Source organism: Terrapene carolina, unplaced genomic scaffold, assembly GCF_002925995.2.
Source record: "Terrapene carolina triunguis isolate 2854851 unplaced genomic scaffold, T_m_triunguis-2.0 Scaffold96, whole genome shotgun sequence".
Lineage (NCBI taxonomy): Eukaryota > Metazoa > Chordata > Testudines > Emydidae > Terrapene > Terrapene triunguis.
This window is the reverse complement of record NW_020664447.1, coordinates 53,935,380-53,960,161: the sequence shown is the minus strand read 5'-3', so window position 1 is coordinate 53,960,161 and position 24,782 is coordinate 53,935,380. Positions and strand designations below refer to the sequence as shown.

The window sequence follows — 24,782 nt, the reverse complement described above, 5'->3', positions numbered from 1 at the left end:
TTGAATCAAGGAAGATTTTGTTACCACCCTTACACATCAAGCTGGGTCTGATGAAGAACTTTGTCTAGGCCATTGACAAAACACAAGCAGCTTTCAAGTACCTCCGTGGAAAATTTCCAAGGTTAAGTGAAGCTAAGATAAAGGAAGGTGTCTTTGTTGGTCCTCAGATTCGTGAACTTCTTTGAGATGATGCATTTGACCATGCACTGCGTGGCAAGGAAAAGACGGCATGGAAAACCTTCCAGTTAGTGGCAATAAATTTTCTCGGAAACAACAAGGTAGACAACTACAGCTTGTTGGTGGAAAACCTCCTCAAGGCATACAAAAGCCTTGGTTGCAACATGTCACTAAAGATACATTTTTTGCACTCTCGTCTAGATTTTTTTCCACCGAACTGCAGAGCAGTGAGCGACGAGCACGGCGAGCGATTTCACCAGGACATTGCAACAATGGAGAAACGCTATCAGGGCAAATGGAGCCCATCAATGCTTGCAGACTATTGCTGGACAGTGACAAGACATGCTCCATTTAATGAATACAAGAGACAAGCCAAGAAGCGCCGAGTAGACACTGAATAGGACTAAGCTATGTACAGAATAGTTTTTTGCCTTTTGTTTCATAATAAATTTTATTTATATAACCCTTTTGCTGATTTTTAAAGTGTTACATAAACAGGACAGGTGAAATATTATCACGTAAAGCAACCATAAACACATGAAAAGACCTAGGTTTACAATTTATGATTAAAACTCTACTATCTACATAATATACATAGACATAAAATGTAAAAACTTAAATATCTTAGAAACAGTAGCCAATCAGTTGTTTTAATTGTCATATTTGAATTCAGCACATCAAAATACATAATAAATAGCACATTTTATCTCTGAAGCAGACGACTTCTCAAAAATTGTAGACCAGTGTTATCTTAAAGACAATGAGAAAGAGTAAAAAAAGTTTCCTCTACTGAGGCACAGTATGTGTTAAAAATCTACTTATTTCATATTTAACTTGATATCGATAATGGAGTTTACCTATATCCCCCTGATTTCACCCTAATGCAATTACCAGTACAAGGATGGGCAGGAGTGAGACGTCAGATTAGAAACAAACTCACATGGCAGACCTACAGAATTTTACTGTATTTCTCTTTTAATAGGAAAGTAGTGCATGTAAAAGGTGCCAGCCTGATGAATGGAGTCTGAAGACTCTTCATCTATCCAGAGAATAGATATACCAGAACATCACACAATCATTTCACTGATCAATAGTGATACAGGCCTTATCCCAGACTAGTGAATGTGTTGCATTCTATTAGTAGTCTAATAAGGTACTTTGTCCCAACTTCTCTCTTAAAACAAAATTAACAAGTATAACAATGTTTAGGTTTTGCTACTACTCTCCAGAATGTTGGTCACTGTATAAAAATAGAGCTCTATTGTGATAGGCATTGTACAAACGAGGTAGTAGACAGTCCCTGCTTTGAAGAGCTTAGAATCCAAACAGAGGAGACAGGAACAGGGTAGAGAAAGATGTACTAGGCAGAAAAGTACTGTACTGTCAACAACTATGACAATATCTTATGCACAAAACTACTTTTCTGGAAAGATAAGTCTGTTTTATTCCCACTTTCTCAATACACCCATGCTTTCATTTGGCAATAAAATGCTATGGTGAATTCACAGAAAAATCCCATTTCCTATTGCATACAAATTCCTCCACTTCCTAACAACAATATTCTAGGTATTGACAATGTGCAGGTTCTTGTTACACAGATCTTTTGACAGAACTAACATTCCCCTTTGATCCTCTCATGGCTCAACTACCAAAGGATCAACAGACAGCTTTAGAAGATCTATGTTATTAGTTAGATCTCATGTGGCCTGTCACTGACTCTTCCTCTTCTTGGCATGCAAGCAATCTGGACTGAGTCTTTTGCTACTGAGACTATGGTTCAGACTATTAAACAAAAACATGTGCACAAAGAGAAAAAGATAGCAAGGACAACCCATATACCTGTGTACCTCAGTTTTGGAGCAAGTACATAGATTAATTCAATTTTCAGGATTTATTTCTTATGTTAACAAAAAGGTTTCCCTTCTTAAAGTAACAGAGACTTTTCCCTCCTCTCTCCCCACTCTTCAGGGTATTTTTGTTTGTTTGTTGTTTTTGTTTGTTTGGTTTTTTAAGTGCATAGCACTAAACTTACCATGTCACTTTGAGGCTGTGAGATGACAATAGGCTGGCCGGCATCACATGTCTCTCTTATATTAACATGCAGTGGAATGTCTCCTGCATTAAAAACACCAAAATGCATTTACATAAAGACTTAATATTTCATAAGTGCATTTCATTAAACTAGCCCTGAAGCTACTTGAAATCAAATTCCAGTTCAGGCTATCCTTTGAATTACTTAATCTCTAAAATTAGCATTTAAAATTAAAATTAGCTGCAGCAGAGTTCCACATGTCCACAATCATTAGTACCAAATATATTTCAAATTTATTCATTTTCTGGAAAAAGAGCAGATTGCTTTGCAGTAATTTGTAATGACAGGAAGTTTGCTTTATTGCTTTCTGGAGAAGCAGAAAAGCTCAAACTGAGACATTTCTATGGTCTAGACATTTTGGATAGGTACAAAATAAAAACACTTCTTTGAGTGTCAGGATAACATATTATTCAACGTATTTCTTACTTTTGTATTTTCAACAGTGTTTTGAGATATTAATCAATATCCAAACTATAGCACATTTTGTTGCCAAACAACAAAATGTACTATAGTCCTTAGTAGGCCATTGATTTAATTAAGTGCTAGCTGTATATTCAACTCGTTCTCTTTTACAAGGGCTAACTACTGTGTGATTTGCTTGTGTAATCAGCAGGGAACTGTTATAGAAGAAAAATGTACTGAAGGAAAAATCATTTATCGACCCATTGGATATTTTCACTTAATTCTGAAATATTTTTCCAGCACTAAATATAGTAAATTTTTAAAGTTCCCATAATTACTATATCACAACACAGATACTGCCTATGAGATAAAATGCACAGTTAAAAACTGATCTTCTGCCAGTATTACGTTTACAGCATGCTGGACGCCTGACTACTCTTCACGCAGGCCTTGTCTATACTCAGAAGTTTCACTGATTTAACTAAAAGTGTGCTTTTGAATCAGTTTAATTAAACCGGTGCAAAATCCTGTGTAGGTACTCTTAGTTTGGCTAGTAAGTGTGTTATTTTGCTTTAACTTAATTTATTTTTAACACCAGATTAAGGTAAATGAAAAAATAGCTAAACTGAAATAAGTGTTCGTATATAAACTTGCAGTGGTTTAACTAAAGCAGTTTCAAAACAAAACTCTAGTTAAACAGATGCAAGCATGGGTATTGTCCAGGGCCGGCTCTACCATTTTTGCCGCCCCAAGCAAAAAAGCCGCCCAGACTGCCAAAGCAAAAAAAAAAAAAAGGCCGCCCAGACTGTGCCGCCCCTTAGCATGTGCCGCCCCAGGCACGTGCTTCCTTCGCTGGTGCCTGGAGCCAGCCCTGGTATTGTCAAACCCTTAGACTTAAGTAACATACAAGCGTTGGTCCAAGAAGTATCTGTAGTTGAGCCCCTAGGTAATGGTGACCAAAATAAATTTTAAGTTCAATATTATTAGAGGAGGAAAGGTATCGAAATCTTGCACTGAACTTTAAAAGAGGATTTAAAAAAAAAGTGAAGGATGCTAGTAAAAAAGACCCTACAAGAAAAAAATAAAAATAAAAATAAAAGTATGGAGTTGCAGGTATTGACTCCTTAATTAAGGTTGAATTGAATTCTGCACTTAAAGAAGACATGCAACTTCTGTTATATATGAAGACTACCATCTATCCTCCCCAAAATTGCTCAATACTTACGCTTTTGGCACAGAATGAATTTTCTGAGAATTTAAGTAAATCCATAAATTTTTTTTTTAGTTAAATATAGTTAAAAATTGGTCCTTTAAGAAATTTACCATTGCAGGTCAGATCTTTTCTTTGTCCCGAATGTTCTTAGTAATGGAATAATACGGACTCATCAAAGTCCCACATAGTTAAAATTACTGTTATCTTGTGCATAGGCCACATTTTGAAGACTATTATTTTTAAGATTCAGAGTAATTTTTTGCATTCAGTCTTCACAACTAAAATTTACTGCTTCAGCAGCAATAGAATTACACAAAGAACTTCCCTTTTTCAAAATGGCTGCCATCTCCTACTGTTCTCAAAAGGATTGAGGGCCACATTTCCGAAGGTATTTAGGTGCTTAAAGATGCATATAGGTGCCCAGGGTGATTTACAAAAGCACCTAATGGAGTTAAAGACAGTAGCTAAAGGTATAAAAAAAAACAAATAATTCTGTAAGTATATTAGAAGCAGAAAACCTGCAAGAGAATCAGTGGGTCTGCTGGACCACTATGGTAAAGCAAGCAATTAAGGAAGATAAGGATATTGCTGAGAAACTAAATGATTTCTTTGCACGATTCTTCACCACAGAGCACACCTGCCTGGGACCTACTCTTTTCTGGTAATAACAATGACGCGCTATCAGAGAGTGAGGTAACAAAAAAGAAGGGCTGGAACAAAATGATAAATTAAAAAGCAACAAATCCATTGAGTCCAGATGGTATATGCCCAAGAGTTCACAATATATCTAAGAATGAAGTTGCTGAGCTGCCAGCAAAAACATGCAAACTCTTATTTTTTTTAAAAAGTTACTATACCAGGGGATTGAAGGGTAGCAATTGTTGTGTGTTTTAAAAAGATGATAGACGTGATCTGAGATATTACAGACAAGTAAGCCTTACTTATATATCTGATAAATGTATTGAAAACAATTAAAAATAGAATTATAAGAGATCTAGGAGATCACAAATTTATTAGGGTCTAACCAGCATAGCTTCTGCATAGGAAAATGTCTCTACAAATCTGTTAGAATTAACTGAACGTGTTAATACAGAAATCAATAAAGGGGAACTGGTTGATGTACTTTATTTGAACTTTTGAAGGCCCTTAACAAAGCTTCTTACAAGAAGCTACTAGAGAAACTAAGTACTCATGTAGTGTTGGTCAAAGTAATGGATCAGAAACTGGCTGAGACACAGAAAAGAAATGGCCAATCTTCCTCATGATAAAATTTAAATAGTAGAGTGTCACAATGTGCTATACTAGGACCAGTGTTGTTTAACATATTCATCAATGATATGATAAAGGGGGTGAGCAGTGAGGTTGCAAAATTTGCAGATGACACAAAATTATTTGGTTAGTCAAAACTGGAGAAGACTCAGGAACATCAGAGTCTTCCAAGCTAGGTGTCAGGTGCTACCTCTCAGTAGTCAGGCTTAGTGGCTGGACCAGAGGTCAAAGCCAGACTTCGAGTCGGGACTGGGCCAAGTGTGGCATTGGAATCGAGATCTGGGGACAGGCCAGAGTCAGAACCAAGATCAGGGTCCATAGTGAAGCCAGAATTTGTACCATAGCTGGAGTCCAGATGGAAGCCAGGGGTTGAAGCAAGGCGGTCAGAGTCCAGGGACAAGCCAAGTCACAATCATAGCCAGAGTCCAGATACAGACCAAAGATCAAAGCCAGGCAGTCAGAGTCCGGGGGTCCAGGGAAGGTCAGGAGGCAGAGGTAAGCCTGGAGCGGGTCAGTAACAGGGCTGGAGCAAGAGCAGGGTAGGGCAAGGACAAGATTGGAACAGGGCTTGGGCAAGGCTGGAGCAGAAACAGGAACAGGGTCAAGAGCAGGCTGGGAGTCTCAAGAGTCTGTGACTGTGAGGCAGCACAAGGGTTTCTGGCTGGGTAGTTGCACAGACTGATCTGCAGCTCTGGTGCGGTTGAGGAAATACTTGAACCTGGGGGATAGGCTGCAGCTGCATGCCTGAAGGCTGAGTCACTGCAGGCTCTGTGCAAAGGGTAAGTCAGTGCACCTACTGAAGCACTGGGGATGGGCGGGCAGAAGCCTGCCCACATCTAAAGGCCCCTGCTCACAGTCTAAGGGGAGGAGCCACCAGACCCAGATATCAAATGATTATAGGAGACAACCAATGAAAAGAAAGGGATGGAAATGGGGGGTCACAGGTTCAAAATCAGGAATCCAGATGGGGACACCAAGCAGAAGACCCCAGACAGCGCCCACTGCTCCTCAAAGGCATCCAGGGAGCATGGCCCAGAGGAACTCTGCCCAGAGACGTGGCTTGAGGGAGGATCAGAAGTAGGTCCCATAGTCGCAGGTCCCCTCATCCAGCTTCCTCCTCGTGGGTCCTGAGGAGGTCCTGGTAAAAGACAGGCAGCTCAGATTGGTTTTGGGGGACACCCTAGTGTGGAGGTACTAGAGCTACTGGTCGTATCGGAGCCCTCAGAGGGGGTGGATGAACTGACTCTTGCAGGTTTTCTTCCTTTGAAGTATCTGATACTGGCCACTCTTGTAGACAGGACAGATACTGGTCTGATCCAAAATGGTAATTCCTATGCTTCTATGTACAATATAAACTAACTTTAACCCTTACAGCACTACATTCATGCTCTTTAATGAGTAGCTGGAGAACAGTATGTTTGTATCCACTCCTCTTCAAACCTCTTCCTCCCTCCTGCCGAATCAGCAAATCCCTTGGCTCCACCCTGACTTCCCATCCCTGGCCAACTTTACCCATTTTGGGGGCAGCAAAAGCCACTTATGGAGATCAATGGCTGACCAAGCACCTTGTACCACTGTGGATGGAGGCTTTGCACCCACCAGCGTAACCCAGGGCTGAAGCAATCCCCTTTGACTCTGATTCCCACACATTATGCTTCCACCAGGTGACCCTAAATGTGTGCCTTCAATTCTAAATTCCATTCCTATGTTAGATTTGTATCAGACCTTTATGTCTTTATGAAGATTTTAAATGAACTTCCTGGTTCATTTTAATGATAAACTGTGGAATATCATTGACATAATTACAGTAATACATGGAGATACATCATTAGCATGCACAATTATCTCATTAACAACTTAAATATGCTTTTATGTTTTAGAAACTCTTCCTGATAACTCAGGTTTAAACATGCTATTTTTAAAAAAGGTAAGCAATTAATCCACATTTTAAAATTATACATAATTCCACATTAAATCAATATGTGAACAATTCTTGTTTTGAATGCCTCATGAGTTAAGATAAATTTTCTTTTGAAACCACATTTTGCAATCCAGTATATTCCTGAAATCCCAACTAACAATAATTAAGGTGGTCTAATCATAATTAAATTATGTTTAGTGTAAACATAAGTGATCTTGGACAACCAGTGTGTGTGATTCAAAACAAGATGTAAACTACTTATTCACCATGCAAAACGCAACAATTCAGTATTCTATATGTAGGTACAAAAATAATGGGTCTAATGCATTGCTGTTCAGATTACAAAGTTTTCCCACATAAAAAGCGCATTCCTGTTCCCAATGGAGTCAATGGGCCAACTCCCACTGACTCCAATGGGAAGAGTTTAGGTCCTAAATGTCCCTGCATACATGTTACTAAATGTTGTATGCTGTATAATTCATAGATATCAGAACAGTCCATGTTCTGAAGAGTTTACAATCTAGACGATAGTCAAGATCACTGAGATCCAGTGGATGGAGTTACCTTAGACACTATCCCACTTGTGGCCTTATATATGTGAGTACTAGTCATATTTGTCACAAACTTCCAAATCTAGCCAGCTTTTCATTAAAAGGAAAAATCCTGAGACAATGATAATAAACAGCATAAAAATTGTAACGAAACTCAGCAATTTAAGATTATTACTGTACTATTTTTTTCTGCTTTACCATTATTTGAACATACAGTATCACGGTAATGCAGTCCCATACTTTTTTCAAGCAGAGTTTTCCTTATGCATTTAATTAATTTGTCCATCAACAATAAAAATCATATCAGTATTCTTACCTAAAACATCTAGTCCAAGGGTTTTTGCTAGATCTCTCACACCGTCAGCTCCAAAAATATGGGTCTCATGTTTACATTTTGGGCACTGGAAAACACTCATATTTTGGACAAGCCCCAAAACCTGTTAAGTTAAAAAAGAATGTTCAAATCTGGAGTCTTAGTATCAATGCTGGTATATTATATCTACCCACATATGGCATCAGAGAATAGATCTCAAACAAGGTATCTTAGAAGTATTAGTTTAAAATGAATAGACTGTTTTGACAGTGTCCCCACAGCCCCTAGATTCCTGGCTCAGCAACAAAGTAATTTTATTATATTTTTATTTCATCTTCATTTTATAAATATTTATATGTCATATACTTCATATTCATTGCAAGACTGCTGCCTTTCAAGTCAAGATTATCAAGCACATTTGTTACAAAACATCTCTTATGCTACCCAATCTACAGTACTTAACTTACAAACACCACTTTATGACATCTCAGTAAACAATTGTTGTATCATATAACTTTGAACTCTGGAGGTTTTATGTGCTGTGTTTTACAGTCTTGTAGTTTAAAGTTTCATTTCATGAACTGTGACATATTATTACAAGAAGTGAGACAAGCTGTGGGAGGTAATATCTTTTATTGGACCAACTTTATACGTTAACTTTATAAAGTTGGTCCAATAAAAGACATTACCGCACCCATCCTGTCTCTCTAATATCATGGGACCAACACGGCTACCACTACACTGCATTACAAGAAGTGTCACAATTGGACCTATTTTTTAAAAAAGACTTTTTTTGGCTATTAGCAGGAAAATATCTTCAAAAAGGAACCCAGATTTGCTATTCTCTCTGAGGAGCAGAGAGACGTTTAAAGATCAAAACAATTGAAATAATTATGCAAGGCAGAAACTGACAAAAACTGTGGGACAAAAATCTAATATACACATTTTTGTTGATGTCCAATTCCCAACGTCTTCCTTGCAAAAATATGAAGAAAGTTTGCCAACCTGGGCACAAAATCTACTCTTCCATATTTTAGAATGATGCTGATGATAACACTAATCACATTGTGTTTATCTGTCAAACAAAGTTCAGCACTAGGGATGACCAGAATTTTGCAAACCTTTTGCAGAATGTTGCAGTGTCAATTATTATATATTAAAATTCTATAAACAGATGATAAATAGATCACCTAGATACTATAGCCAAAATTTCCAAATTTCAGAGTGAAAGTTTCAAGATACAGAGGGCCTTTGAAAATTTCACCTTGAATTCCTAAACTTCGGCACCTGAATAAAGTGGCCTGGTTTTCAGAAGTGCTTATCATCCACAGTTTCCACTGAAGTTAATGGGAGCTGCAGGGGTTCAACGCCACTAAAAAAATCAACAACATTACTTAGGTCGCTATTTACAATAAGCACCCAAGTTTGAAAATACTGGCCAATGTAAAGAATACGGAGAAAGGAATATAAGCAGGTAAATACGTTATTTTTACTTTATAGCACATAACTGTGCTCAATGTGCAATCAAATACAACATAAAAAAAAAATTAAAAGTGAGTCAGCTTTGGTGAACTGGCTTTTCTATACCTGCATTTGGTGTTCTGAATTTTTCACATGGTAGAATAGGTTTAATATTTAGAGCTTTCAGCAGATTTAAATCAGGGCATTTTTACTCTCAGTTCTTTGGCTGGGAAGGATTACAGCTGTTGCAGGGGCAGCACATTCAATTTCTAATGGGAGGCACAGGGAGGGAGGAAGAAAATGTTTTATAGAGCTCTCTGTAGCCAATATAAGTGCTCTGTAGATGGACTCCTAAACGAGTGATATCATAACATGGGCATTTAAATGTGTGTGTAAACTAGAAACTGAAAGATAACGAAATAGAATGATCCTTTGAGATTTGAGAGACATCTCCCAAAGGAGGAGGGAGGGGGGAGAATAAGATGATTTACACAATTAAGTATGTCTATTCTTCACACCATGCAAAAGAAAACTTGCATTTGTCATACAAACGTACTCACCCATTTTCAGGCACCTAGCTTTTTAAATTTTTGTAGTCCTCTTAGAGTACATGAACACTGCACACTGCTTTTAGTGACATTTAGAGTACCTACCTGCATAGCCCTCAAAGGATGGATAATAAATTGCAGTGTAGTGAGTGAGGCATGGCTTAGGCAAACAAAGACATGCCTGAAGGGTGTGGGTATGTATGCGAATACATCCCCAACATGCTCTCTACTCACCCAACCCATGCCTCCCCATCTACACTGATATTTTTAGCAGTATAGTGTCCCACTGCCTCCCCACTGAAGAAGCCTTTCCCTGCTGCAGGAAAAGACTTCAGGGGGGAAAGGCATGGACACCTCCTACTGCTGGAGCCCTTCCCCACAGCGGGGAAAGACTGTGGCAGCAGGGACCCTCCTCTCTCCCAGACCCTTTTCACTGCCAAGTACAGCTGCACACTTGGATGCAGCCTACTTTTCACTGCGGTGAGTAGCTACATGTACACTACACACCATCAGCAGTGGTGTGTAGTGTAGATGTAGCACTGAAGTAAAAAAAAAAAAAAAAAAAAAACGAACACATGGTCACAAAAAAAGTGATGTTGTCTTACAGTGTTTTGTTTAAATGTTTTATAGCTGGTTGTATAACTGTTTCATTAATCCTTTGATGATAGCAACACACCACCAGAAAAAGTAACTGTGCCAGAGCTTTATTAAGACAATGCTACTGTAGCTGTATGCTCCACGCTAAATCATTTGTTAATGTCTCATTCATGATCTTTTTTCTTCAGCTAGTCGTACTGAAAGTAAATGACTCTGACGCGGGTAAATCAGGTGCCAGCTCTTGCCAAGTCTCTAGGCATAAGCTGAGCACTGACAAATTCATAGCTGGAAGCCAGTCCAGCTCACCTACATGTTAATATTGTTCAAGGTAGGTGTTAGACTTGTAAGGATGTGTTTAGACTCTATAAAATGTGTAAGTTGCTGCATGCATTAATCTTATTTGTAGTCTCTCTATTCCATGCTACAAGGAAAAATATAAGTTTGTTTTATAACTGTAAAAATGCCTGCTCTGAACTTGTGAACTCAGATGGAAGAGGGGCTCCCCACACCCATACAGGAGTACTATCAAAATTCAATGGGCAATCACAAAACAAAAGCTTTGTTAATTGCTCCATCCACCCATGGAGAAGTACATGCAGAAGGCCTTGTCTCATTGGTTTGAATGCTGGAAGAGGGAAATAAAAATAGCTAACATGAAGATTTTTCAACTCTTTGCAAGTTTGGACTCTAACAAGGGCTGGAGCTAAGAAACAAAAAGCAGAGATCCCCAGGGTCGACATGGTTAAGCCCTAAAAAGACATTCAGTGGTGACAGATTACTACATCTCTGTCACTTTTTGAATCAGACTGAAACTCATTTGTGTATATATGCTTGCTTGCTTGAACCTGTAAATAACTTTTTCTTCTTTCTTAGTTAATAAACCTTTGGTTAGTTTATTACAGTATTGGCTACAGGCTTTGTCTTTGGTATGAGATCGAAAGTACAAATTGATCTGGGGTAAGTGACTGGTATCTTGAGACTGGGAGCAACCTGATTGTTTTGTGATTTTTGGTGTATGTGACCATTTATCACTAAGCCCAGCTTGCCTGCATGGCAAGATAGGCTGGAGAACCCAAGGGGACTGTCTGTGATTCCATGGTAAGACTATTAAAGTGATCTAGAGGTTCATGTTTGTTTCTGGGTTGGTGAAATCTAACTGTAGAATATAGCACCAGCTAGGGGGGTCTGGCCTGCTTTTGACAGTCTGCCCTGAGATTGGCACTCTCGATCATGCATCACTCCAGATGGCATGACAGACACACGGTCCCTTAATGCCTGCGCCACATGCCCATTTTTACATTCCTTCTGCATTATTCTTGTCTATCATCTACCTAGTAGTATATTTTAATGTATAAATGGCTCCTTCTGAATATCAGCAGAGCTTTGGAACACTGGACTGTTCACTCTCAGTGTGCAATATTATGCAGAGTCCACTAGGCTCATTTTTTTCTCATTTAGGATTCCATTATTTATTTATATAATTATTAACTAAGTTGTTATTTTTATTATTTGGGTTATTGTAACGCCTAGGAGCCCTAATCACAGACCAGGACCCCCTTGTGCTAGGTGCTGAACTAACACAGTTTGCCCCACAAAGCTTACAATGTAAGTATCAGACAAGAGACAAGAGATGGATACAGTCAGTTGGGGAAGTACAAGGAAATAATTAGATAATATTGGTCAGGATGACAGGTTGTTGTCTCAGCACACCAGTGGCCTAACTTGTCATGTTTTTTGTAAGCATCACTGAAAAGGAGCATTTTAAGAGGTTAATTCGTTAGTTTTGTGGATGGTCATGGGAAGCTCTTCCCAAGCATGAGGGGCAGCATGGGAGAAAGCACAAAGATGTTTGTTTGAAAATTTAACAAACAAGTGTGTCAAACACAATTTTCACATGGATATTACTGTGGGTTTACAATTCCTTCTGGTTGAAATTTGTTCTTCAAAGTACTGGTGTAAGAGGAACCAATATAGTAAAATTGGAAATAAAATTATTTAATAAATTTGAACAGCAGCAGCTCAAAATATAGATTTTATGATTTTGTGGGGCTTTTGTGCACTACAATTATAAACTTTAAAGTTTGATGTTTTTCCCCCAGATCAAATTTGTCAGTTCATTAGTTCACATTATGCATTAGTCAAAATGACTATTTTAAAAAGCTATTATAACTTATGTAAACATTTTTATCACTCAGATGTATTTGTTAATATGCATTATTGTTGCATATGTACAGAAAGAAAGATAGTGAGACTTCACTATTATCCTCAAAGTTTTTAAATCCACAGTACAGTTAAAGCGTCTTTAAAAGAAAATGCACCTCAGATTCTTTCTCCAGTACAACAGCCAATTGTATAGACAGCTGTCCTTTGGAACTTGTGAAATCCACATCTCCCACCAATCTGAACATCCTGGAAGGAGGATCTCAGCTTTATTAAAACTAAACGCGTTAGTCCTTTTCCTTTCAGAGATAGTCTTGAAAACATAAACCAACAGAAACTGATCTCTAAAGTTGAAAGTACTTCACTGATTTTTCCTAAATAGTACAAATTATTCATGGATTTCCCCACCAGCTGCCCTGTGCTGGCCTTTGGGGTTCATGAAAACCACAGCCACAGATTCTTAGATTTAGGGTAGATTCCAAAAATTCACAGCTATGGTAGGCAGTGTCACACTGCAGCAGCTCCAGTGCAACAGAGGCAAGCACACTCCCTGCCAAGTGGACGCCAGCAGTTGAACTGGCTCCTCTGCTCACAGCAAGTGTGACTGCTGCCCACAGCAGGTAGAGTTCAAGACAATGAGAGAGCACATGATCTTCTAATGGAGAAATCATGGAACTTAAAACAAGAGACTCTTGCATTGTAATTCTGTCTCCAACATGGATACACCTCTATAGCTTTGGTCAAATCATTTAATCTTTGTTTTAGTGTCCAATCTATAAAAACTTCGGACCTAAATACTTGGGGGTTAATCGGTTAATGTTTGTAAAAAGCTGTGTACATATGATAAAATTCACCAGAATGCATGCAAAATCCTTCAATGGCTTTGGGTTCAGCAGCCCACAGGCCATCTACTTATCTGGAAAGCTGTCCCTTACCAAATTCTTTTAGACGGTGGTAACTATGCATGGATTCCAGTGCAAGCAGGTGGCCTCCATTTCTGCAGCAGGCCACTACAGTTTCAAAGATTCCACCTCTTCCAGCAATTCAGGGCCCCAGGGCAGAACAGTCAATGGGCCCCCAGCCTGTGCGGACGCCATCCGCTTGACATTTGGGCGGTGTTGCGCCGGTACTGGCTGATGCCCAGCGAGCTGCTGGCTGTGCTGCTAGGGGAGCACTTCTGGCACAGCCATGGCTTCCACGTGCCCGCCTGGCTGCCTTCGCTGCCGCCGGTACCACCCCGTGCATGCCTAGGAGCCCTGCCCTGCGGCCTGCCCGGGCAATTCTCTCTCCCGCCCCATCGGCAGGCCTGACCTCTTCACACAGACTTTATGTAAATTAAGTCTCATGTTTGGGCTGCATGTCAAAAAATCATCTAGTCCCCCTAAAATCCTCACACTTGCTCCACCCACTGCACTACAAATGTGGACAGGAGTTAGCTTTAAAACAGACGTAAATGTGATGCCTGTGTTCAGATGTGGATGGAAAAGTTTATTGTTTCTGAAAAAAGGAGAAAGCAAGGTGAGAAGAGAGAATAGGCAAGGCCACAAAACATGGAAGACCTGGTTGCTCTTTGCAGAGCTCATCCTACTAAGGACCCTCAACTTCCATTGGATCTGGTGGGCACTGAGGTTATCCAGCATCTTGCAGGATTGGTTTCCATCAGACTTCCATTTATGATCAGATATGCAAAGGCCAACAAACTAGTCTGAGTGGTAGAACCATGGCATACAGATTGTCTCATGTACCAAAACTCATACCAAGATCAGACTGAAGGAGCTGAGCCAATCTTAATATTCATTCCTCTTAGAAAAAGCTACTCACACTATAAGAACAGAGTAAATTTGGTGAACTTTCTTTAAAATAATTTGTCATAAACCTACAAATATAAAAAAATTAAATGAAAAACATGTTTAGCATAACATGTTACACCTATGTATTGCAGGCACCATCAGAAAAAAAAATCTTCATGATCTTAACATATGCTTCTTTCATCAGACTTAATGGTAAATGCCAATTTAAGATGAAAAACACATGTTATATACTAAATTTCTGCCATATGTTTTTATTACATCTTGTAATGGTCCTCACTTGGGGTCTGATTGGGGAGCATGGCCTAGTGGTCATGGCCACAACCCCAGACTGCCAAAGGGGTTGTGGGGAGGGGAGCCTGGGCCCTCCCACTCCACCGGGTTCCTACCCATGGCTCTTTGGGCTACCAGTAACAGGGCCGGCTCCAGGCACCAGCCAAACAAGCTGGTGCTTGGGGCGGCACATTTTTAGGGGCGGCATGGCCGGCGCCAGAATGCCGCCCCTAAAAATGTGCCGCGGGCAGCCCTAGCTCACCTCCGCTGCTGCTGCCTGGGAGGGAGGGGGAGATCCCAAGCGGCCGCGGCGCGCGAAACAGCTGTTTCGCGCGCCGCTGCTCCCCCTCCCTCCCAGGCTTGAGAGCCTGGGGGAAGGGGCGGAGTTGGGGCGTGGCGGGGCGGGGCGGGAGGGGGGCGGCCAAAATTGTTTTTGCCTTGGGCGGCAAAAATTCTAGAGCCGGCCCTGACCAGTAATCTGGCAACCAAGGCTGCTTAAGGCTGTCCTCCCTGGACCTCTTCCTCTCATCTACCGCTCTGGGGTCAGCTGAGTCCAAGGCCTTCTCCTGGTGGGGAAATCCAAACCAAAAGTAGTAAGAGGGAGTTACCAATGTCCAAGGTCACAGGATACTTCCCTCTCTGGTTGTCTCTGGGGTGGGTCGTCCCTTCCCTCAAGGAGGGCCCCTTTGGGCAGCAGTATCAGAGCCTTTAGGCTTCCCTCTACTCTGCTAGAGCTATGGGCTGCAGGTCAAATAAGCCACCCAAATATGCTTATTCCTCCTGCAAATGGAGCATTTGCTGCAGGTGTGGCAGGGCAGGGCTGGCTGAGCCCAAAATGATCCCCTAACCCCTTGTTGCACAGTGTGGGGTTTGTACACCCCATCACACATCTCTAGCACAAATTGCAACAGATATTTTATACTTTGAAATTTTGGTTACTAAAAAGTTGATGGAGATGTACATATTTCGGCAGTCAACAAACGACATTCACATTTATTGAACCCATTCATGTATTTTCTTTGTTAAGATATCCTGTGAATTAAAAATCAAGTAAAGGCAGTAATTTCAACATTTCTGTCTCAGTTTCTATTAAAAGTAAATTAGGCACTAAAGAAATTTCTACTTTTTAAAACAGAATGTTATCTAAATAGGTAATGGAGAAAATGTGTATCGCCAGAGGGAACTTTTTAAGGAGAAGATTGAAAAGAAAAAAAAAAACGAGGTGTACAGGATGCTTTCCTTTTTAATTAATGCTTAAAATTAGCAGGTATTTGAATCTGCATGTTTCTTTCCATACTTTTATTCCTTATGAAAAATACGTTTCTCTGAGGTCATATTCCAGAATGCAATACTTTGTTATTTAGAAACTCATATTATGGTGTCAAGTCCAAAACACAATTTAATCATATGTTTTCTGAAAAACACTATTTGATTATTTACCTATTTAATATTTAAATAATGCTTATCTTTTTTGTCCAGACATTAGAATTCAGTATCAAGTCCTTTCACTGTGAACTTATTAAGCTTTTGATTTTACATTTTAAATGTTAAATTTAAAAATTAATTCAATGAAAAACGTTACAAGACTATAATTAAAAGGTTCATAGAATACTGACACACAGGAAATTCAGAGTTAAAGCTGTTACCCTGTTTAATTTTCCCACATTCCCTACAGATATTACTGAGGTTTCCAAACTTTGTGTGATCTCAAATATTGGTGCCACCACTTATGCTACAGTAACTAGCTAGAATAAGGTAAATTAAAAATAGACACAGACCTCAGCTGGTTTCACTGATCTGTATTAAAATCAGCTTCTTAATTTACTTAATGTTTTACTGTATTTAATGCTTTTTTTGTACTTCTTTCCTAGGTTCTTTCTCTTAACATTAATTTACATTTCATAGGCCTGATCCTAACACACTAGATCATGCTGCCTCTCATGGTATTGAACTCAGTGGGAGTTGAAAGAGCTCAGCACCTTGTAAAATTTGCTCCATTGCAGCTATCAGCAACAAACTAGTCTTAGCAAGACAGATTTGCACCAGGATAGATCCCCACAGAGAAGAAGGATGATTGATATTAGCAGTAATGAAACTTAATGATACATCTAATGAGTAATTGTTTCTTGTAGTAAATGAGGCAAACATTTCAAGATGCTGGACTGTTCTTTTTCCTTAAAGATTAAAGTAATTCACGACATCCACAAATGCTGAGGAGGTGTGGGGAAGAGAGACAACACAGGGGAAATCAAATCAACAGTGGGCAAATGCCTGATCATCATGTTAAGATACACATACCAAACACAGGTGAACATACGATGAATAAGACGTGCATACACACATACTTGCCACATATACATTCTTACAATCCCTCTCCATTTCCAGAAGTCTTAGAACTTAAGCTCCAAAACAGAGGGCTGGGGAGAGGCTCACTGTGGATCTATTGAAGAACATTTGAAGAACAAGAGTTACTGTGGTAAGTAACCTTTTTTTTGCCTCTATGACACAGCCTCTACAGGACCACTCTGTAGATGGCAAGCTAGCAGTGACCTCTTTCGGGAGGCCAGATAATTAAACAATGATTGAACCACTGCTCTCCTAAAACCAGCATGAAAGATGAAAAGGAAATCTAAGATCACTGGAACTGGAGAAGAACTGGTCAAGGCCTTTGCCTCCGATTTTTTTTTTTATTTCACTGGTTTTTGTTCCTGATTTTTTTGCGTTTGTATGGTTGGTTCTGATTTAATATAAAGAGAAATAATAACCCTGAGAAGTATCTGGTCCAATCTATCAGATTGAAATACTTTCTCCTGAGATTCTTCTTCCAGTGTCCACTTCAGTAGCTAATAGCTCTTCTTTTGTAGAGGAGGAAGATGAGTGGAACCAGGAAAAGACTTTTGAGGTTTCTGATGATTTGCATTTATTGCTTTTGTGGAAAGTAAGAGTATGCCTGGCATGGTCACCTGGCATTTGGTTTCCTGAATATTAGAGTTCTACAAAACCACAAAGTCATAATCTTATATGATCTCCTGCCAACTCTCTCTGTCTGTTTTTAGTTCTTTTAGATTGTAAGTTTTTCTTAGCGGGGACTGTATTCCTATGTGCATGTACAGTTCTTAGAACATAGATTCTAGGGCTCGAAGGGACCTCGAGAGGTCATCGAGTCCAGTCCCCTGCCTGCATGGCAGGACCAAATACTGTCTAGACCATCCCTGATAGACATTTATCTAACCTACTCTTAAATATCTCCAGAGATGGAGATTCCACAACCTCTCTAGGCAGTTTATTCCAATGTTTAACCACCCTAACAGTTAGGAACTTTTTCCTAATGTCCAACCTAAACCTCCCTTGCTGCAGTTTAAGCCCATTGCTTCTTGTTCCATCCTTAGGACTGGTCTACACTGGGGGGGGAGGGGGGTCGATGTAAGATACGCAACTTCAGCTACAGGAATACCGTAGCTGAAGTCGACATATCTTATTCCGACTTACCTCCCGTCCCCACGGCGCGGGATCGACGGCCGTGACTCCCCCGTCGACTCCGCTACCGCCGCTCACTTGGTGGAGTTCCGGAGTCGATGGGGAGCGTGTTCGGGGATTGATATATCGTGTCTTAACGAGACGCGATATATTGATCCCCGATACATCGATTGCTACCCGCTGATATGGCGGGTAGTCTGGACATACCCTTAGAGGTTAACATGAACAAGTTTTCTCCCACCTCCTTATGACACTCTTTTAGATACCTGAAAACTGCTATCATGTCCCCTCTCAGTCTTCTTTTTTCCAAACTAAACAAACCCAGTTCTTTCAGCCTTCCTTCATAGGTCATGTTCTCTAGACCTTTAATCATTCTTGTTGCTCTTCTCTGGACCCTCTCCAATTTCTCCACATCTTTCTTGAAATGCGGTGCCCAGAACTGGACACAATACTCCAGCTGAGGCCTAACCAGCGCAGAGTAGAGCGGAAGAATGACTTCTCGTGTCTTGCTCACAACACACCTGTTAATGCATCCCACAATCATGTTTGCTTTTTTTGCAACAGCATCACACTGTTGACTCATATTTAGCTTGTGGTCCACTATAACCCCTAGATCCCTTTCTGCCATACTCCTTCCTAGCCAGTCTCTTCCCATTCTGTATGTGTGAAACTGATTGTTCCTTCCTAAGTGGAGCACTTTGCATTTGTCTTTATTAAACTTCATCCTGTTTACCTCAGACCATTTCTCCAATTTGTCCAGATCATTTTGAATTATGACCCTATCCTCCAAAGCAGTTGCAATCCCTCCCAGTTTGGTATCATCCGCAAACTTAATAAGCGTACTTTCTATGCCAATATCTAAGTCGTTGATGAAGATATTGAACAGAGCCGGTCCCAAAACAGACCCCTGCGGAACCCCACTCGTTATACCTTTCCAGCAGGATTGGGAACCATTAATAACTACTCTCTGAGTATGGTTATCCAGCCAGTTATGCACCCACCTTATAGTAGCCCCATCTAAGTTGTATTTGCCTAGTTTATCGATAAGAATATCATGAGAGACCATATCAAATGCCTTACTAAAGTCTAGGGCCTTGGCTATACTTGCAGCTGTACAGCGCTGTGAGGTAAACCTGTCTTCGTACAGCTGAGTAGGGAAAAGCGCTGCAGTCTGTCCACACTGACAGCTGCCAGCGCAGTGGTGTGGCCACACTTGCAAAATTTGCAGCTGTGTTGGGAGCAGTGCATTATGGGCAGCTATCCCAGCATTCATGTGGCTGCAACGTGCTTTTCAAAACGGGGGGGGGGGGGGGGATTGTGACAGGGAGTGTGGGGGGAGAGAGAGTGCTTTTTGGAGCATGTCAGCTCTCTATTTTGCAAGTTCCGAACTCCCGGCCCCCTGCTCATTCATTTACTCACTCAAAGCAAGCTGCAAATTGTTTGCTTTTCTCTGTGGTAGGAGCTTTGACACTGGCACTTCCGCATTCCTGCAGCCGGTCACAACAATGGAGAGGATTGGCCACTTGACAAGGTGATTAGTACAGCGCTGCAAGCGTTTACACTCACACATGAGTCGTAGCCACTCCGCTGCAGCTGTTATTCCTCTCGGAGATGTGGAGTACCTGCAGCGGTGTACGGAGGGAGATACAGCGCTGTAAGTGCCCTGCCAGTGTGGACGGGGAGTGAGTTACAGCGCTGGGGGAGGCTTTACAGCGCTGTAACTTGCAAGTGTAGCCATGGCCTCGGTATACCACATCCACCACTTCTCCCTTATCCACAAGACTCATTATCCTACCAAAGAAAGCTATCAGATTAATTTGACATGATTTGTCCTTTACAAATCCATGGTGGCTATTCCCTGTCACCTTACCACCTTCCAAGTATTTGCAGATGATTTCCTTAATTACTTGCTCCATTATCTTCCCTGGCACGGAAGTTAAATTAACTGGTCTGTAGTTTCCTAGGTTGTTTTTATTTCCCTTTTTGTAGATGGGCACTATGTTTGCCCTTTTCCAGTCTTCTGGAATCTCTCCTGTCTCCCATGATTTTCCAAAGATAATAGCTAGAGGCTCAGATACCTCCTCTGTTAGCTCCTTGAGTATTCTAAGATGCATTTCATCAGGCCCTGGTGACTTGCAGGCATCTAACTTTTCTAAGAGATTTTTAACTTGTTCATTTTTTATTTTCTCTTCTAAACCTACCCCCTTCCCATTAGCATTCACTATGTTAGGCATTCCTTCAGACTTCTCGGTGAAGACCGAAACAAAGAAGTCATTAAGCATCTCTGCCATTTCCAAGTTTCCTGTTACTGTATCTCCCTCCTCACTGAGCAGTGGGCCTACCCTGTCTTTGATCTTCCTCTTGCTTGTAATGTATTGATAAAAAGTCTTCTTGTTTCCCTTTATTCCCGTAGCTAGTTTGAGCTCATTTTGTGCCTTTGCCTTTCTAATCTTGCCCCTGCATTCCTGTACTGTTTGCCTATATTCATCCTTTGTAATTTGTCCTAGTTTCCATTTTTTACATGACTCCTTTTTATTTTTTAGATCATGCAAGATCTTGTGATTAAGCCAAGGCGGTCTTTTGCCACATTTTCTATCTTTCCTACCCAGCGGAATAGCTTGCTTTTGGACCCTTAATAGTGTCCCTTTGAAAACATCTTGGATGCCACGGTGAGAGAAGCAGTAGTGGTAAAAATAATGATAATAAATAAATAATACCAATGCCTTGGATTTTCCATTTTTTGTAGGCAAGGCACTTGTGTTTCAACAGTTCAGTACAAAGACATTGATGATGGATTATCTTTGATCCAGTGTAAAAACTACTTAATTAATGGATACAAGACATCTCCCCATGAAAGTTACAAAGTCAGAGTAACCCATAAAAATCTCCTAATGAAACATCTAGAAAAAACTGCAGGGTTTCAGCAATTTTCTGCTGAGCGATAGGAAGAGGACCAGAAGTTTCATCATCCTTTATATATCCAAGACAGCCACCAAGTGCAACAAGGAGTTTCAGAGGTGAGAAGAAAAACATGATTTTCAATAGATGAGCTAATTTTTCATAATATACTTGTTCTTTGGCTCAGGAGCATGGGTGCCAGAAAAAGCACTATTAAATCTTCATTTGGGTGGAAAATCCCTTAGAGTGTATACTCCTTGAGGCACGGATCATGTCCTCCTATGCGTGTTTGTACATCAGCCCTCACAATATTCTGACTGAGGCCTCTGGACACAATAGCAAAATAAATATTAAATAAACAACACTGTACACACTGAACTATCATATTCATCTTAGAACAGCTAATGTTTGGGGGAACACAAACTTTTAATAGAGTCCTAGAATTTGTCATGTTTCACTTTGGGACCAGCCTAAAGGTGATCACAGCAGACTGAAGGCTGCTCCATGCCACAAAAATGACATCCTCATCATGTCAAGCAGTAACAAGCTTGTGATGGGGTATCCACCCCACACAAGGCAGAGGAGGCTGTTAGGACAATTAACCTGAAAGGCTGCACTTGGGGGAGAACCAGGGACTGAAGGCTAATTGATGATGAAGTCCAGCTGGGCAGGGGCAGGCTGAACTTGCAAACCAAGACCAGAAGAGGGCTCCAGGGGAAGAGGACTACAGTCACTCCCCTGGAACAAGGGACGGATGTTTGGGGGGTACAGTTTCTGGGAAGAAGTCACAGAGAGAAGAAGGAGTCCACGGAAATACTGACAAGCTATTTGGACCAAGCAAACCATAGTTACTAGACAGAGGGTACCTGGACTGGAACCTGGAGTAGTTGGCAGGCCTGGGTTACCCTACCAGACACTGGGGAAGTAGCACAGGATCTGATCTTGGAGCAGAAGACTGTCTGGAAAGGGGAGGACTATACAGTGACCTGCTACAGGGCTGAGTCATGAATCATAGAATCATAGAAGATGATCTAAGAATCATGGAAGAGACCTCAGGAGGTCATCTAGTCCAACCCCTGCTCAAAGCAGGACCAATACCAACTAAATCATCCCAGCCAGGGCTTTGTCAAACCGGGTCTTAAAAACCTCTAAGGATGGAGATTCCACCACCTCCCTAGGTAACCCATTCCAGTGCTTCACCACCCTCCTAGGGAAATAGTGTTTCCTAATATCCAACCTAGATCTCTCCCACTGAAACTTGAGACCATTGCTCCTTGTTCTGTCATCTGCCCCCCACTGAGATCAGCCTAGCTCCATCCTTTTTGGAAACCCCCTTCAGGTAGTTGAAGGCTGCTATCAAATACCCCTCCCCCCACTCTTCTCTTCTTCAGACTAAATAAGCCCAGTTCCCTCAGCCTCTCCTCATAAATCATGTGCCCCAGCCCCCTAATCATGTTCGTTGCCCTCCACTGGACTCTCTCCAATTTGTCCACATCCTTTCTGTAGTGGGGGGCCCAAAAGGGGACACAATACTCCAATTGTGGCCTCACCAATGCCGAATAGAGGCGAATAATCACTTCCCTCGATCTGCTGGCAACGCTCCTACTTATGCAGCCCAATATGCCATTCTCTTTCTTGGCAACAAGGGCACATTGTTGACTCATATCCAGCTTCTCGTCACTGTAATCCCCAGGTCCTTTTCTGCAGAATTGCCGCTTAGCCAGTTGGTCCCCAGCCTGTAACAGTGTATGGGATTCTTCCATCCTAAGTGCAGGACTCTGCACTTGTCCTTGTTGAACCTCATTAGATTTCTTTTGGCCCAATCCTCTAATTTGTCTAGGTCCCTATCCTCCAGCATATCTACCTCTCCCCCCAGCTTAGTGTCATCCGTGAACTTGCTGAGGGTGCAATCCATCCCGTCATCCAGATCATTAATGAAGATGTTGAACAAAACCAGCCCCAGGATTGACCCCTGCGGCACTCTGCTTGATACCGGCTGCCAACTAGGCATCAAGCCGTTGATCACTACCTGTTGAGCCTGACAATCTAGCCAGCTTTCTATCCACCTTATAGTCCATTCATCCAGTCCATACTTCTTTAACTTGCTGGCAAGAATACTGTTGGAGACCGTATCAAAAGCTTTGCTAAAGTCACGTCCACTGCTTTCCCCATATCCACAGAGCCAGTTATCTCATCTTAGAAGGCAATCAGGTTGGTCAGGATATATAACAGACAGAAGGCTGATTTATAATCCAGTCTATTTGGGACTATAAGGTCATTTTATTTTAGAACATCAAGTGGTATCGTGATCTCAATTAAATTCTAAAACAGATTCTTTCCATCATCCTGTTAAAGCAAGCAAGCAGGCTTCTGCCTTTATATCACAGGCTAGAGAAATATACTAGTTTTTAAGTGTTTTATCGAAACAGAATTTGTGAAATTCAGTAGTTCATTTAAAAAATTCACCTGTCTCCACAATTTAGAAATGTTTCACTTTTTGGAAGAATTCAATATATTTCTTTCTAAATGCTTACAGGCACATGGACTTTTCGAAACATCTCAGCTCCTTTGCGTGCATCCAGTAAAGCAATGTCTTGTGGAGTGGAAACAATCACTGCCCCTGGGAACAGAAAACATAAAATTAGGTTTAAAACTTATACTCTAAATTATACTACCAAGCTTATTTTGGAGTATTTTACTTCACTGAAGAAAAAGTTGCTTCTTTATATACTTAAAATATATGCAAAATAAAATAAAATAAAAATGATCCTAAAGAGTTTAGTTTTAGATTATAAAGTGACCAGAACCAAGGTTCCCAAATTATGGTACAGAGAGTTAAACATTATATGCTTTCGAATATTATTTTTGTATGTAAACAATTGTTGTAGTTGCTATATTGTTGGGAGGGAAAGGGAGTGGCCCATGCAATCACGGAAGGGAAAAGAGATGCTCCATGAGACAACATGTTCATAAAAATGTGGTCCACTGTATGAAAAAATTCGAGAACCTTTGGATTAACAGTAACAATAGCCTATCTTCAAGTAATAAGGCAGACACCCTGTGACCAGCCCACTGCCTTTGTGGCAGGGTTATGCCAATTAATACAAGTGATCTATGGTCATGAGCCTGCAACCCCTACACTAGGAATAGTTCCTTTGAGTGCTTTAGGATTTCTTATGTGTACAACACTACTTGCATGAGGAAGAATTTGTTTATGCTTTGGCTTTTAGGTTTGAAAGGGGCAAAGAGTGACTCACTGCTCAGGCAGGAGTTTAGGCTACTCAAGATCTGTCTCCAGGCTACTTGCCTACTGATAGCTAGTGTTTCCATTATTACTCAATATATAAATACCGACTACAGCCTAGCAATAGGATTTGCCTCTGAGTACAAATTAAAGCATTTTACAAAAGTTTATATCAAGGCTGCTGGTTACTATGCTATAATGTTCCTGGATTAATACATTCTGAAATAATGATGTGAACAACACCTTTTGCATTCACTTCTAACAGTAACTCCTGCATCCCACAAATGCTTTTGGGTAAGAAGCACTACTATGAAAGTCTGGATTAAAAATGTTCTCATAATTTTCCCTATTCCGAAAAAAGAATGTAGTGTGAAAGAT

The 24,782-nt window shown here is 40.7% G+C and overlaps 1 protein-coding gene across 4 annotated transcripts in view; it reads right to left on the bottom strand.

Annotated features, from left to right (window-relative positions):
- Nucleotides 1-24,782, bottom strand: part of NUBPL (nucleotide binding protein like) — a 151,866-nt gene that overhangs the window by 17,766 nt on the left and 109,318 nt on the right. For all 4 annotated transcript variants that reach the window (XM_024196031.3, XM_029911527.1, XM_024196034.3 and 1 more), the window contains 3 exons: nucleotides 23,695-23,780; nucleotides 7,942-8,062; nucleotides 2,210-2,292 (listed from right to left, as the gene is read on the bottom strand). In XM_024196031.3, the coding sequence (XP_024051799.2) occupies nucleotides 2,210-2,292; nucleotides 7,942-8,062; nucleotides 23,695-23,780 (290 nt within the window). The remainder of the gene's footprint in view (nucleotides 1-2,209; nucleotides 2,293-7,941; nucleotides 8,063-23,694; nucleotides 23,781-24,782) is intronic.